The sequence below is a fragment of the Elgaria multicarinata genome, chromosome 16, assembly GCF_023053635.1.
Source record: "Elgaria multicarinata webbii isolate HBS135686 ecotype San Diego chromosome 16, rElgMul1.1.pri, whole genome shotgun sequence".
NCBI lineage: Eukaryota > Metazoa > Chordata > Lepidosauria > Squamata > Anguidae > Elgaria > Elgaria multicarinata.
This window is the reverse complement of record NC_086186.1, coordinates 17,280,772-17,297,831: the sequence shown is the minus strand read 5'-3', so window position 1 is coordinate 17,297,831 and position 17,060 is coordinate 17,280,772. Positions and strand designations below refer to the sequence as shown.

Below are 17,060 nucleotides of genomic sequence, written 5' to 3'. Positions count from 1 at the left end.
AACAAGGGTGTCCAAGTCCTCTGGTCATGTCAGGGATAAAATCAAGGAGAACTGAGGCTTTCTGCCCCTGCATGGCCAATAGAGGAGTGATCTCTTCATCATACACTACAGGTTCCAGCTCCATCCCTTAGCTCCAGCTCAAGCAATTGACCTTAGGGACCATGAACCAGAGAACATACACTCCAGGTCTGGGCACACCCACCCACAACCCTGGCCTGGCCCTCACTCCTACAAGAAGGAGTAATAAGAAACAAACCAGATCACTCACCCCATAGCATCTTAGCGCCTTTGTTTTTATAGTACAGATATTAATGGCAAGTGCTCATATTACATGCCTCCCCACCCCTCCTCCCCCAAATAAAGCTCCCATCCTACTTCCCAAAGATTCTGTAACCTTTTATGATCTGTATTCAAGTTTTGCCAGAGTGGGTCTGCAGAAACGACCTGGTAAGTTCTGAGCCTCTCAGCCTTTGAGGGGTCACTATCGTTGATTACGTTCAACTGGGATTAGAGGAAACAGGGCAGTTTAGTTATAGGAAATGAAATCCAATGAGAGTGTTTCCGATTTCCCCCCATTCTTCTTCTTGGATATATCTCCAGCCCTGCCAGCTGGCATTTTAATGTGAGGTTCTGGGCTAGATACTGCAGTGTTATTTTAAGATACTTTAGCAGAGCCAGGAAACAGCACCAGACGGTCCAACAGCCAGCATGCCTTAAATGTCATTGTGCAACTCAATATGGTCTATGTATGCTGCAACAGCCTTTAGGAACTTGGCAGCAGCACCATGTGGTCTTTGCACCACAAGCATCTTTCCTTTGCATTGCATTGGCTGGTTTTATGAAAGCCTAGTGTCCAAATAGAAAGGAATGAATATGAGAGACATTGGCACCAGGTAGACCGATGGTTCCGAAACTGAACATGGGGGACAATGCTAAATTGGCTTGAGGGGGGCTGAAGTGCACCTTAAAAAATCAAGTCACCACGTTAGATGCATCCATTGGTCTGTCCTTCAGAGACGGGAGTCTACATAGGAGGTCCTTCTCTTGGACAATATGGCTGAGTGATATTGGGAGCAAGGATGCACCAGGGTTCTCAGACACAGGTCACCTTCTCAGAAGTACCGATGTTAGGAGTTGTGTGCATCTGCCCCATGTGGTGAACCACTGAACTGCAAGTGGCAGCTTCTCAGTGAAGTTACTTGAGGCCCTGGACTGACTCCACTTGCCCACATTGACCAATGGATCATTCTGGGCAGGGTTGAGTAGAAGGGCTTTCTGTTCCAGCTGAGCTTTGCTTGAGCAACAAGATTTTCTCAGCAATGGCCTTTTCCTGTATCCTTGGTCATTCCTTGGTCCTGACTCTTCAATCTTGCCTCCTGTTTCACCTTTCAGTCCTGACTTATTATTCAGTCCTCACCACTGGCTTGTCTCACCAGTTCTTGGATCGCCTGGGCTACTGCCCATGACCCAGCCTTGACACCCAGAACAATCCCATCTCTGATAAGTTCAGCACAGAGCATGGCAAGACACCATGAGGCAATGTTAGTGGGCTATTCGACAGGTACATTGCTTTGGGAGCTTATCACAAAAATATATGAATGATGAATGAGAAATTCCTTTCAGTTTGTTTTCGATCAGGCTTTATGCACTTTGCACCTTCCAGAATGAACACAGACCTGTGGTCAAAATCCGTATCTTTCCAATGTTGACATATGATTCGTGGACCCCAAAAACCAGCATGCACAAATTTGAAAAATGTGCATGAAAAAATGCATAGTTTGTGTGGGGGTGGGGGTGGGGGTGGGGGTGGGGGTGGAATGCATAGATTTAATCTATGGGAGAAGATGCACACAATTGATGCAGACATTTGGGGAAACATGCAAGAAAATATGTATGGATTTTCAGGTGAAAAGAAAAAAAAAAGAAAAGTTGCAGTCTGATATGAATTTGAGTCAGAATGAACTTTAAAATAGAATTTGGAGAATTTTGGTAGGGTCAGATTTTGCTGATTTGCATATCCCTAGGATGTGTGTGTGTGTGTGTGTGTGTGTGTGTCTGTCTGTCTGTCTGTCTGTCTGTCTATATATAATGTAATATTAAAGTGTGCTTCCAGTTTTAATCCAGAAATAAACTGTGTCTCAGATATCAAACGTCTGGGAATCACTGAGGAAGAGAGGAATACGCCAAGTTATGTAAAACATACTGGCCAAGTGAGGCACAAAACGGCAGCTTGGGTTGGAAGTAACTTACACCACTACCCCCAATCCTGCAAGGATGTGCCACACATTCAGAAACCAAATACTACACAGAAATATAATATGTAATTATAGATAAATATAATATAGAATATACTTCAAATGTGTTTAGAACTCACTTAAACTGACAAACCATAAATGCTCCCACATACAATCCATTGCCACATTTGCAGGCCAGGAAAAAAAGGGGGGATTTCAGCCATTTTTTTGAGGGGACTGATTCAGCCCTACTTGCATAACAACAACAACAACAACAACAACAACCAGGACCAGTCATGCTCCTGGTGGTTCCACATAGATCCATCCTCCCATTGGAGTCCACCAGGGGAAGAGCCTTCAGTGTGGTGGCCCCGCTCCTATGAAATTCCCTGCATCTGGAAGTCAGGCAGGCACCAACTTTGTATTCCTTTTGGCGCCTCCTGAAAATGTCATTCCAGGAAGCCTTTTCTTAATTACCAGCCACGGTTCACTGTACATTTTACTTCTTTTAAATCTATTTTAAGGTGTTTTATTCTGTTTTTATTTCATTTTATCGTGTACACCGCTCTGAAATTTTCAGTGGGGAACGGTATATAAATATTGCAAATAAATAAATAAATAAATACTTAAGACATGTTCAATAGTCAGGAAATTCCTGAATCAGTAAAACCTGGCAAAGTCCATCATGTCCATTTAGAAAAACCACCACGAGTGAGAAAGGAGAGATAATAATAATAATAATTTATTTAGGCTCATTTCTATACCACCCAATAGCTAAAGCTCTCTAGGCATTTCACAAAAAATAGACATCACAATACAAGATAATAAAAAACATAATATAAAATCTCTACAAAATATAAAACAATTTAGGGCACAATCCATGTGGAATACTGGGAGACTCCTTTCTGTCTAAACAAGCATAGGATTGTGTCTTTAAACATCTAAAACATTTACATATTATTTATTATTATTTATTTCAATAATAAATATTTTAAAATAATAAATATTCTTTATTATATGTATGTTATTTCTATATTATTTGTTATATTTATTAGTGATATTCTTTCTTTTTTTCATAATGATAGCATCAATTGCAAGTTTATATGGACAAAATTACAGTTCCCACTGGATCAAATCTGAATATATAAATCAAAAGTATGATTATGTAAAAACAAATACAGTTGGCTGTGATATAACAGCAAACCTTTGCCTCCACTTTTGACTCTGTGTGGGAACCAGTCCCACAGACAGGGACCCCATAGGGCAGCCTCCCCCAATCTAGTACACTCCAGTTCTTTTGGACTACAACTCCCTTAAACACTGGTGGATTATAGGAGTTACAGTCCAACCAGGGATGTCCATCACTGAGAAATCTGATTCTTTTTTGACTCAACCAAGTTCCGTGGCATGAATGATTCCATTTGTGTTTGCGCACTAAGCCATGGGCTGTTCCCCAAAGTCTGGGAACTTTTTCATGTATTTCTTTGAAATTGGTGCTACAATTTTCACAAATATCTGAGCAATTTGCACAAATTACTGCCAAATTTGCACAAATTCGGCCATAATCCATGCAAATCGCTCAGAAATGTGCACAAATTGCTCAGAAGTTATTTATTTTATTTACTGCATTTTTATACCACCCAATAGCTGAAGCTCCCTGGGCGGTTTACAAAATGTGCGCAAATTGCAGAACCTGCGGGGTGGAGTGCAAAATGCTCCAAAAAAATCCATGAAATGGCCCAATTCGCTGCAGATTGAATTGGGTGCACAGTGGGAACTGGAATGCAGTCCAATAGGCTGAACCTATGAAAATGCATCACACTTCGCCCCTAAAGAGATAGGACTATCCAATATCCCTATATCCAACCTATCTGGAGGAAGCAGGTTGGGGAAGGCGGCCATAGGATGTGTGCCAGGAGACTTGCCGTGTACAAGGCTCAGCCTCTGTATCCTTCTGCTCATAATGATGGTCATCTCGCGAGTTATAAATAAAAAGGCTTCAGTGACTTAAATGCCAACCTCCCATTTATACATTTGAAATACAAACCTCGAAGGGCAGGGATCCATATTGCATTCCTTCAGCTTGGGTTTGGGCTTCTTATTTTCAGGATAGTAATGGCAGTATTGATCTGGCACAACTCGCTTTGAACGGATGTCCACACACTCTGCAGAGTTCAGCTGATAACCTATGGCAGAGTGGCAGGGTGGGGTGGGGTGGGGTGGAGAATATTAAGAAGTGTAATTGTACATTCATCCACAGATTTCTTAGTGCAGTACCTGTTCGGTCTCCATTCCTCTTCCACTCTCTCACACGCACTCCCTTTCATAGTTTTCACATGCAATATCCATATACAGACATGCTATTCACAAAGAACATTCCCACACGATTCCTGTACCCACGCAACATTCGCACATGCAGCCTAACAGTCAACTAAGACTTCAGAAATGCTGCTTACTGCTGAATCCCTTCCCATCAACAGCACACAGACTGCATGTGCCCTGAAGCGTGATGACAACTATACGAACCTCTGAGCAGTTGGAATGTTCATGAACATTCCATAACCTCTTAGCAGCTGAGCCCAATGACTCGAGAGGATTCCATTTCCATCGACTGGTTGGCCTCTCAGCCAACAATGATGGAAGCTCTAAAAACTGCTGCCTACATCAATCCTGCTTATGCTGATTATAGCGCATACATCCATTATTCAATGCTGAAAAGATCGCAAACCTTTTAATAGAGCTGAACAGACTTATAAACTCCGGGACACTCTCCTGATGGTTCAGTTTTCACAAAGCACCTTAGATAGATCCTTTACATTTCTAACTGGTGCTGACTGAAAACCGGAACAGATTCACCACCCCACTGACACTGCAGACACCAGCTTCCGCTGCTTGAACCTACTGCAAGCTTGAGTCCTGACTGTGGGGGAAATGTGGGGAACTGTCAGAAATTCTGGGGGCACCCATGAGCTTAGCGTTTGTGCACATCTCTGAATCGTATCCTCGTGGCATGAAGCCCATCTTCTCCTGTGGCGCCACATAGATAGACAGCCTTTGCAGATTAGTCAAAATATGCATTCCGTGGTTCCGAGCTTCACCAGAAACAATTAAATCTGGAAGCCAGAATCACAGAGGAGGTGATCCAAAAATACCACTGAGCTTAAACGTTACAAAACCCACAGACATTTTTTTTAAAACAAGATTCCTCCTCGCAGAGCAAAGGGAGGAGGGGAAGGGAAGAAAGGAACCCTGAAGAAAGTGGTATCAATTATATGAGCATAATATCTATGAACTCTTGTGTTGCTTTCTTGGCTGGTGGGATGCAGAAGACAGGGAGAGAGAAGCTTATTCACAGATACGGACTCTTTCGCATGCTGGCAAGGTGGAACGTATTGAATGGGCACCTTAAGCAAGCACAGAAACACATAAAAACAAAAGAGAAAGGGAACTACAAGAATAAACAACAAAAAGTGAGTCAAGAAAGATTGTCACACAGGGCTCGTCTACACCAAGCAGATATTCCACTATGAAAGTGGTATGAAAGCTATATGAAAAGGAAGGAGCCACACTACTGCTTTATAGGGGTATTGAACTGCACTGGTAACTGTTGGGACCCCTGACACATACCATATACTGCTTTCATACAGTTTTCATAGTGTTATATCCTGCTTGGTGTAGATGTGTCATGGGCCCCAACAGTTGTCAGTGCACTTCATTACCACTATAAAGCAGTAGTGAAGACCCTGCAGTGCACTTCAATATCACTATGAAGCGGTAGTGTGGCTCCTGCCTTTTATATACTGCTTTCATAGTGGAGTATCCTGCTTGGTGTAGAAGAGCCCACAGAGGAGGGCCAGGATCTCTTCTCGATCATCCCCAGGATACAGGAACACATAATAATGAGGTCAAGCTACAGGAAGCCAGATTCCAACTGGACATCAGGAAAAACTTCCAGACTGTTAGAGCAGTACAACCATGGAACCAATGACCAATGGAATCAGTTGCCTGGTGAGGTTGTGGGCTCTCCCACACTAGAGGTCTTCAAGAGGCAGCTGGACAACCATCAGTCAGGGATGCTTTAGGGTGGATTCCTGCATTGAGCAGGGGGTGGGACTCGATGGCCTTGTAGGCCCCTTCCAACTCTACTATTCTATGATTCTATGATCTAGGGAGGTAGTGGGCTCTCCCACACTAGAGGCCTTCAAGAGGCAGCTGGACAGCCATCTGCCAGGGATGCTTTAAGGTGGATTCCTGCATTGACCAAGGGGTTGATGGCCTTATAGGTCCCTTTCAACTCTACTATTTTATGATTCTATGATAAGAATGCAAGCATCTATGGCCAAGTTGAAAACTCTGCAGTGTTATATATCAAAGCTTTTCAATTACCTGTCTCCTGGCTAAGCCAAAATATTATCACATGGGGGAACCAGGACTATAAAAGAAAAACTGAGCACTGGACCACTGACATTCTGACTACACTTGCCAGCTCTGCTGAGCCAGCGAAAAACTCAAGGCAAAGAAGAAAAAGAAGTTGAAACATAAAACGTAAATATTCAACACTTCCACTGCTTATTTAAATACAGCTGCCTTTTTATGGGACACGTATGCTTTCTGAATTCCCTTACGACTCTCACCACACAGAACCCGAGTGCGCATGTCGGAGGGAACAGTTTTGAACAAATAATCAACCAAATGGGGAATGGCGGTGCAGTTAAGCCTTCCCCACATCCCCTGCCCCCATTTTGTTTTTAGAACAATCCTCTCTGAAAATATCCCAAGTCATGTATACAAGTAGGTGAAGGAAGCCAAACGAAAGCTGACAACCACCGCCTAACCTTACGTCGGAAACGTTTAGGCAAGGCAGAAACAGAACGAGAGTCCAGAAAAATGCCTTATTAAGATTAACACTGAGCTGATGTTTTCGGCTTGATTCTTTTTGCTTAAGAAAAAGGGGCTCTGAAAAATTAAGGGGGTGGGGGAAAGAACAGTGGGCTGGATCCAAATTTACGCATGTGCAACTGAGCACCCCCCATCTCCCCCACAACAGCGCCTCCAGGCCAACAAAAATGCTACATCGGGGGACAGGAGACCCTACCGGATTGGGTAGGCTGTGGCGTGGGAGGGAGAAGGAATCCCCAAAAATGAGGCAGAGGCACTTTCCAGGAGGAATCATAGAATAGTAGAGTTGGAAGGGGCCTATAAGGCCATTGAGTCCAACCCCCTGCTCAATGCAGGAATCCACCCTAAAGCATCCCTGGCAGATGGTTGTCCAGCTGTCTCTTGAAGGCCTCTAGTATGGGAGAGCCCTCCACTCACAGAAGGTGCCTCCACCAATTTTCAGAGGCCTTTTCCTTCCCTCAGCCCCCTGCACCACAGCTTGCCCCATTCAACAGGATTTTATGTAGGTCTCTGTAGGATTTTCGGGAGATTGGGGAAGGGGTGAGGGGGTGTTTCTCAGCCTGCAAGCTTACCCAGGGTGAGATGTCAGGCTAGGTGGGAGGAGTAATGTCAACTCATATGACGCTCCAAAAGGCTGGCCCCACAGGGAAGGTCCCTCTGGAAAGACCCACCCTGAGGGAGAGGCTTATCTAGCCCCCCAGGTTGTTGAAGAGACAGTTGGCACCAGTTTTCGTCGCAGTGGTCTAACATAGTGCATTAACCAAAGGGCGTTTGACCTGAGGCACTGCTGATCTAATTGTAGTTTGCATAATAAAAGCAACTGTTTTGCATTTCCACTTCTCCAAGTGAGATCTGAGGCTGGGCTCTTGACAGGCACCCAGCTCATCACTGTAAATGGCAGGTAAAAGGGTTTGGCAGCTATGGAAATTCCATAATTTTCTCTGCCTCTGTTCCATGGATCTGTTAGATGGGGATGCAAATACTAATTGCCCTTTCAGGGCTGTTGCAAAGGCTGCTGAGAAGCACTGTGAAGAAATACGCCGTATACAATTAAATGCAATGAAGAGTCTTGTGGCTCCTTAAAGACTAACGAATCCATCCAGACAAGTGGACAGCACCCACAACGGCCTATGCCAGAATAAGTGTGCTAGTCTTTAAGGTTCCACAAGACTCTTTGTTGTTTTCTGCTGCTTCAGCCTATTACTATCCCTCCATAGAATTAAATGCTTATCGTCCCTGCCCAAATGCCAGCTACATCCCAAGATCACATATGCTGCATGCAACTTGGTTTCCGAGAGCAGCTACACCAAAGCATATCCATAATAACTTAACTAGCTGCAAATGTTGGCCCTTTGCACACAAAAATGCGAAGAGAGAAGAGCCCCACGTTACAACACAGCATGGATTTATAGCACTAAAAACAGAAAAGAAAAACCCGCTCACAGCTAGAAAGTTGTAAATCCGCCACTTAAAATCCACAGCTGTAACACTCCCAAAGCCACATCTATTACTCACCTCCTCCACATGTCACGGTGCAAGGGAAGAACTCCGTCTGTCTCCACTGATGACTTATGGGTTGATAGAAAAAGAATTGAACCACGCTGTCTTTGGGGGCAGTATACCTGGTCTAAAGAGAGTTCCGTTACAACACATTTGTACGCTGCGTGCCAGCGCTCTATGGCCTGTCACAGTATAACTCATGTACAAAAGGCAGTGCAGAAAGCCACATGACAAAAGGAAAGGGGAAAATAAAACTACACAGGCAGAAAATCTGGAGGACCACAATTTAAAACAGACGTTTCTGGTGATTATGTATTTGTTATCTTCTGCCTCCATCACTGTCCCAATTCACAGGTTACCAGCGGAGGCATTACTCTTTGTGTGGCACATACTTCTTCCACTGGGAGAAATCCTCCGTGGAATCAAAGGAGTTCGGAATTTTTTTTTATGAAACTAACCTGCAGGTTCTGCAGCAGGCAGGCTTTCCCCGCCCCCCTTGTCGGACAGATTCCAAAGACTTGCGGACCATTTTTCTAACTTTCTGGAATTTTGTCCAAATTTAGTAATAGAAAAATATGCCCCAGAAGTTTTTAAATGGCCAGAAATGCACATTTCTTCCATCAGCTAAAGCATGAAAATGCACATTTGGGGGGGGGGGGGTTTGTGCATTTTTTGCAAGTGCAAATTTGTGCTAATCTGGAAACTCAACCAACCCCCCCCCCAATTCCATCGATGAATGGACAACAAAATGAAAGGCGCCTGACAGATTTTACACAATCTGTACATCCCTACCTGAAAGATGAAGCATACGCTCCAATCTGGTACCTGCACAGACACCTAATTCCCATGAGCTTTCTATCTCAAAGAAGAGGAGGTTCACGTGAACTGGAAACCCATGTGGTTAGGGGTCATTGTGGAACACCCATTTCATATGTGACATCATTTACATGGTGGTGAAAGGGTCACTCCTGCTCCTCCAACACAGGGATGCTCTGTCTCCATTAAAGTTTGGGCCTTAGGATACCTAGGTACTGTGGTTAAACTAGATGTTTTGGACTACAGTTCCCATTACCCACACCTAGCATGGCTAATGATCACACATGATGGGAGTTGTGGGCCAACTCCCTGGAAGGATCAGGTAGGACAAGGCCAGTTGGATTGTTGGACCATAGAAACCCCACTCAGGCATGAAGCTCACTTGGTGACTTTGGGCCTGTCATTTGCTCAACCTAACCTGTCTCACAGGGTGGTTGTAAAGATACAATGGCAATGGAGGTGAATCTTATATTACAACCCTGAGTTCTTTTAAAGTAGGGTAGGATAAAAATGAAACAATCGATTGAACACTTGCTCCCATATGAACATCTGGTTATGCTTAGGTCATCCAAAGTTGCCCTGCTTTGAATGTCCCAGATTTATGAAGAAGCGGAGTCTTTTTAGTGGTTTCCCCTTCTCCCTACCCAATAAAGTGAGCCAAGTTATCTCTCTCCTAGATTTGGGGGGGGGGGGGGCTGAAAAAACATCTTGATACCACAGAGTCCTTGAGGATTTAGCCTAATGGTTAGATTGAAAAAGGTCATTCAACTCCCAGTATCTCCCAGCCTTTATTGCTGGCTGGGGCTTGCTGGGAGTTGTAGAACTTTCTTTCTGTCTAATCATGCATAAGATTGAACCCTAAAGCATATTTTAAGAAATGGGGTATAAGCTATGTCCCTAATGCACATTCGTTCGCAAGCAAGTCCCACTGAAATCACTAAGTCTTAAATTCTGAATAAATTAGTTTAGGGCTGAGCTGGGCTCATACAAAATCTCTGCCCATCTTGCCAAACCAAACTCCCTGAGCAATTTGAAGTGGCTCTCATATTCTTCCTCTTTAATATCTGGACTAGAATGGATAGTAAATTGTGCTGAACAATAGCTTCCCCTTTTCCACTTCAGAAGTGAATGACTGCTGTATTAGCATTCGCAATGTGGTTTAGTATCTTGGGGATAACAGGTGGTATATAAAGTGTAAGAGTATTAGATGTTTAAAATCCTGGCAAGCTGCAGACATTCCTGTTAACTCATAAATCCATTTCCCTGGAATTAGGACAGGCTCAAAAGGCACCGTCCCACCTGGGCACAGCATAAACATACAAACCGTAGTATCGTAACGTTCGTTCATACATTTTGCACAGAGACTACTGAACTGGCAGGCAGTCCTTGGCCAGATCGACACCAAGCAGGATATGAAAATAGTTTGAAAACTGTATATGGAGTGTGTCCTGGGCCCCAACAGTTGTCACTACTGTTATAAACCTTTTTTAAGCGGTAGTGTAGATCTTGCCCTTGGCTGTGTTCAGAAGAAACCTTAAACTACAGCTTTAACCATGGTGGTTAAGCCAGAAAGCCAGACTGTGTTCAGAAGACACCTTAAACCATGGCTTTAACCATGGCGAATAAAGCAAAAAAACCTTGTTTACTGTGGTTAAAGCCATGGTTTAAGGTTTCCTCAGAACACTGCCTGGCTTTCTGGCTTAACCACCATGGTTTAAGGTGGCTTCTGAATGGGCTCATAGTTTCTTCCAAACTGCTAATGGGTAAATTAGAACTATGGTAGTTACATTTATGAAATAAGAAAAAAATGACTCTAGTCTACCTGGAAGTTGCACAATGGGACTGTCTACACATAATGCTCCTGATTCCTTAACAGAGCAAGCCTATGCCCACCAGATGGCATTGAGGGGCAGGAGGGAATAGGATAGTTCAGTTTCTTGGATCTGAGCTCAGAGACAGGGCTCTGAGCTCAGGGTCAGGAAATCATGCTCCCCACACAATCCCTCTCATCCACTTAGCTGGCGCACAGAGGACCACTCTGGCTACCTCTCAGCACTCAGAAAATGGAGTGTGGAGATGGGGGAAAGGGGGCATTCTTGGGGGTGGGGAGGGAAAGAGACTGGGTGGCTGTCTTGCTTAGTTTCCTATAATAACCAGCAACTTGAAAACTGCACCAGGAAACAAATGCACAGCCAGTGAAACTGGGATGAGTGTGTGTGCAGGACAGGGGGGACATATCCCCTAAAATTTAATCTGTGTTGGGGAAGTTAATGGGTGTTCTCAAGTAGTCTCCCATCCGTGTAGTGGCGTTATGATAGCATCATCTGTGTAGAGGTGCAGGCACACTAGACATTGTAACACGTGGCAACAAAACATAAACAACTACAAAAAGATGCCCCAAGGATCGTGCAATCTAAATTTAGACCATGGGAGCAACAACAATAAAGGGAAGGGGGAAAGGGTAAATTTGGGGCAAATGTTTTAGAGATCAAGGCTAAGGGGTTAAGCAAAAAAGTGGCTGCTCTCTGCCCTTCTCAGATGGAGAGAGATGCAAATGCCATAAATAAAGGGGGTCCACACTCAGCAGCAGGACTTTCTCATGGGACACTGAACTAATTTCCTCACTTCTGTTTTACTCACAAGGAATGAAGTTATGGCAGAAAGCTGTCCAACATAAACCCAGTGCCTGAGTCATGTCATGTCTGATCAGTGATTAATGTCTAAAAAAAAGCGCACTGCAGCGGGTGAAGTGAACTGGGAGGTGACACCGAGGTACTTTGCATTTTCTTCTTTTATTATTGTATCCCAGGCTGCAAGCCTTTAATGGGTCCCAGGTCTGAGCCCTGGTAAGTCCCGAAGCAAAAGAAGCCGTAGCCCTATCCTATGCTAACACAGAATGCCATTACAATCTGTAGATATTGGGGAAAAGAAATCTGCCCCAGTAGATTTGATAGACAGGCAGAGGTGTTGTTTCAATACTTCAGACGATTAATGTAGAAGAGGAGCTGAGCTACCTTGGCTGCTGTCTGAGGCAGGAACTGCAGGCAGTCCCATCTGGGAAACTCAGACAAATACCCATAATCCTCCTGGTCATCCAGAATATCAGGTGACACCAGAGCTCCAATCCGGTGCCATTATCAGCTCCAAGATCAGCTGCCATCCCTCAGTTGTGGCAACTTTCCCAGAAGACACCAGTTTCTTCCTTTGTGGTACCAGACTATTAATCTTTGGCATAGCTTGCAACCGTACTACGGCCCACTTGTCTTTTGGGCCTAAACACTTGACAGTTTATAAATCCTAATTTAGTTGACCATCATCTACTATCCTCGTCTCTGTTGCTTTTAAACAGACCTGTTTTGACGCATTTTGGCATAAAGAAGGAAGGTTGGAGAGCGAAGCGTGCACATCTTACCTTGATAATGAAATCCGCACCAAGGGGCCCCGGGATTTTTATCGTTTCTCTTTCTGAACCTTTCAGGAATTCAACAGTCGTGTTTTCAATGACGAATGTTCCGGGGGCACCAAAGCTGTGTTCTCCGCTCTCTCCCTGAAGTGTCTTTGATTCAATCACTGAAACAGGCAGGGGAACATTATAGTTCACCGGGTTATGATGAACGTTTGCAAGACAAAAGAAAAAAAATACATTGGCTTACGCAAAACACAGGTTGTAAGAAGTGACACAGATAGAGTTATAAAAAAGCAGACAGTTGCGTGTGTTGCATTTTTCAGCAATAACAGCAGCTGTCAGTTGACAGGGGATTAACCATGATGGCTATTTAATCTAATCCTCTGGAAAGAGCATAAATTGCCACACTGCACATCTTTGACAGAAGCCAAAATGTATTTTCGGATGTTAGAAATAAAAACAGATTGAGCCCTGGTTGACGGCCAACAGATAAGGGGAAAAGCAATTGCCTTGCACAGCCTTACAATAATAAAAAAAAGACATTAAGAAAGGTAAAGCCTGTCACCCACCCCCACCAAAGGATGAGCTCGGCTTGGCTTGCACATCACTCCCCCACTTCTCTGGCCAAACAGATTATTGGCACCAACATATTATTGGGAGGGGCAAGGTGTGTCTGTGTGCGTGCATGCGTGCGTGAACATGCATGCTTGGACTGGGATAGGTTTCAGATCTGTGAATTACTGTCAAACAAATAAAATCACATTTCTTTCCTTTTCTTTTTTGCTTTTAAGTCAAACCCAACCTGGCTGGATGGAAGTTGTAGTCCAAGATGTCTAGAGGACACCAGGTTGGGACAGGACCAAGTTTAGGCTAAGAACCCTTCTGAAACTGGGATAGTTATCTACATTTGGTGACGATACTCAAGATGCCCAACCATCAGTGTAAAATAAAGGTCACAATCTTCATCTGGGATTGCTCTGCAGCCAAAGTATCTCTGACAGCTGACCCAGCTCTGACCCATCACCATGTTAGGGACCATTGAGACAGAAGAAGAGGAGGAGGAGGAGGAGGAGGAGTTGGAGTTCCTGCACCATTCCTTGGTGGTTCCAGCAGCAGCTTCACTTGCTGCCCCAATTGAGCCAGTAGAGGCTGGTGGCTTTGATTACATTGAAGTGGTGGATCCATGCAGGATTTCAGTCAGAACTCTAAGGAGGGTAATCTAAGGTGCTGAACCTATTTTAGGGTTAGGGTTCAGAACACTGGATAGCTCCTTTAGAGTTTTGGCTGGTTTTCACTGAAACCCCGAATGGGCGGGTAGAAAGGAGTGAGCAACCATGGGGCTCATCCCTGATCGTTCACAACATGGTTTAGAGTGCAATCCTATGAAAATGGTCGGGGGCTGCCAAGTATCCAGTGCAGGGTGGCTGCATTGCAGAGGCGATCTGCTCTTCCGCCATCCTGCATTTTAGCTAGACAGGCGATTTTGCCTATCTAGCGGAGGCTTTGTGGAGAGGCAGGGAAGGAGGCTGGGGATGGCCTGTAACCCCACACCCCCAGTCTGCTCCTCTCCTTGCCCCCAGGAACACTTCCTTTGCCCCATCTCTGCACTCCGTTTTGCAAGTGTGGAGAGGTAGCCATTGCAGATCTCTCCACACTGGCCTGTTCAGACAACACGCTAAACCATGCTGCTTAACCACAAAATGGTTAACAGAATGCATTAACCTTAATGCATTCCATTAACCATTTTGTGGTAAAGCAGCATGGTTTAACGTGTTGTCTGAATGGGGCCATTGGCCACTGTGCCTCCTCCCATATGTGCCTGCCCGGACCTTAAGATCATCCACAGGAGTCCTTCTCCGTGAGCCCCTGCCAAAGGAAGTGAGGCAGGTGGCTACTAGGAGCAGGGCTTTCTCCGCTGTGGCACCCCGGCTGTGGAATGAGCTCTCCAGAGAGGTCCGCCTGGCGCCTACACTGTACTCCTTTCATCGCCAGCTGAAGACCTTTTTATTCTCTCAGTATTTTAACAACTAATTTTAACTTACATTTAAATTTTACTGTTTTAATTCTGTATTTTAATCTTATATCAACTTCTGCTGCGTGGTTTTATCCTGGTGGAGCTTTTTATACTGTATTTTGTATTTGTGTTTTTAGATGGTTGGTTGTTTTATTATGTTCTTCATGGTTTTAATTTTTGTGAACCGCCCAGAGAGCTTCGGCTATTGGGCGGTATAAAAATGTAATAAATAAATAAATAAATAAGGGGAGGGGCAGGGAGTGCAGTTCCCTGGCTGCCAGCTCAGAGCCTGTCTGTGAGCTTGGAGCCAGGAAACCGACGTTGTCTAGGGGACATAGGATTGCTCCCTTAGACTAGGATTAGAAACACGATGTGTGAACGCAACCAATGAAAAAATAGAGTGTAAGAAAGCACAGGAAATGGTTTTGATTCACAAAAGAACAAGTTCCTTATGCTTAAGCTGATATTTCTTTCATTATGGATAGCAAGCAGCCATTGCAATTGGTAAAATTATATGGGTCCCAGGATACGTCCCACTGCAATACCTTGCAAAAATTTCACTAATGGCTTGAGGCAGCCTTATGAACTATCTCGAGGAGGAACATTCCCCGGCTCTTAAAAGGAGAAGATAATGCAAGAGGCCTGAATGAGAAACAACAATATCTTTCTCTGGATAAAGGATGTTGGTCCAAATTTATCCTTGGTCTAATTCCAATGTAAGCAATGGGTTTGGAAGAGGGATAAAATTGGTCCACTGTGTCTAGACAGAAGTGTACCCAAACTCATCTGTTAAAAAGAGAGGAAATAATTTGTCACATTTCCTTAAAAACCAACAGGCTTCATTTAAATAGGCATTGGAACCCTTAGGAGATAAGGAAATCTGAATTTCTATAAATAACACCAGCAGCGTTTATGTATCACAGTAATCCTTACAATCGCCCTTTAGTGTAGTCTGGCATTGTGGTCTATACATTGCAGCTGGCAGCTGAGTGGCTGTCAGGTTATATAAGGCCATCTAGAGAGTTTTAAACCATGTAAACCACCCAGAGAGCTTCAGCTATGGGGCTCTATACAAATGCAATAAATAAATAAATAAACCAGAGAGTTTTCAACTCACATTTCATGCTAGCTGGGGACAGCTTGTAGCCCCACTTCCCCAGACTCCTTCCCTCCCTGCCCCCAGAAATACCGCCTTTCCCCCAGAGATTTTTTCAGACAAAACAGTTACAGGATTTCACTGTAAGGATTATCGCCAACGTTATTCCTACTCAGAGTAGACTAATTGAAATGAATAGGGCTTGCATTAGTCATTGTTGGGAATATTGCAAGTTAGTTCATGCATGGGGATTTTGCAGGGATGTTGGACAAATCCAGTTTGAGGAGAGAATTTGGGGTGTTGTTTTTTTCCAGCTTAGCCCCCTGGATGCCAGCTCACAGATCCCTGAGCTGGCTGATTTGGTGCATGCTGAGTGGGGCAAGCTGAAGGTTCACCCCTTTTTTTATTTCTGCAAGTCAAGATTTGCTCAAAAACAGCTGGGATATTTACATAAATCGTGATTTGTGCAAAATTGCAATTTGTGCAAAATTGCAGCCATAAATCGTCCTTTACGCCTGCAGTTTTATGCAAATTTGATGATTTCTGGCTGTGATTTTGCAAAAAATCCAGATCTACATGAATATTCCCAGTTGCAATTTTGCATAAATTGTCGCTCGTGGATAAAAAAAAGAAAAAAAGATGTGAGCTCTCAGCCCACATGTCTGCCAGGGTCAGGCAACTGGCAGTAGACTGGTGACCATAGCATGAACAGGATACAGGGGAATTCACCCATCCCTAGAATTTTGGGCATAGCTAGCCTTAGAATCTCCATAGCCTTACAGTGTGGCTTTCTGGCCATACCTTCCTCCTCCCCCACCCCCTGACCTCTTCCATTGCTGGGAGCATATGGCTTGCTCTCTCACTCCTGCCTGGGTAATGGGATACAACTTGAAATGAACAAACTCCTTTTGAAACCCTATGCTGTACCTGCATTTATATGCAAGATTACATGTGAATAAAACTGGCTTTTTTTTTCCTTTATGAAAGAAGGGTGTGGTCTCCATCTATTCTAAGATTGTCTTGTGTGCACATGGGACTAGGAAATGTTTGTTCTTGACTGCCTTTTGTTTTTCTCTGCAAGCTGCCTTTTTAACA

The 17,060-nt window shown here is 44.1% G+C and overlaps 1 protein-coding gene across 1 annotated transcript in view; it reads right to left on the bottom strand.

Moving 5' to 3' along the window:
* Positions 1–17,060, bottom strand: part of ADAMTSL3 (ADAMTS like 3) — a 268,514-nt gene that overhangs the window by 70,419 nt on the left and 181,035 nt on the right. Inside the window, exons 9-11 of the mRNA XM_063142573.1 lie at positions 12,862–13,019; positions 8,649–8,760; positions 4,282–4,420 (exon numbers count right to left, since the gene is read on the bottom strand). Coding sequence (XP_062998643.1) covers positions 4,282–4,420; positions 8,649–8,760; positions 12,862–13,019 — 409 coding nt within the window. The remainder of the gene's footprint in view (positions 1–4,281; positions 4,421–8,648; positions 8,761–12,861; positions 13,020–17,060) is intronic.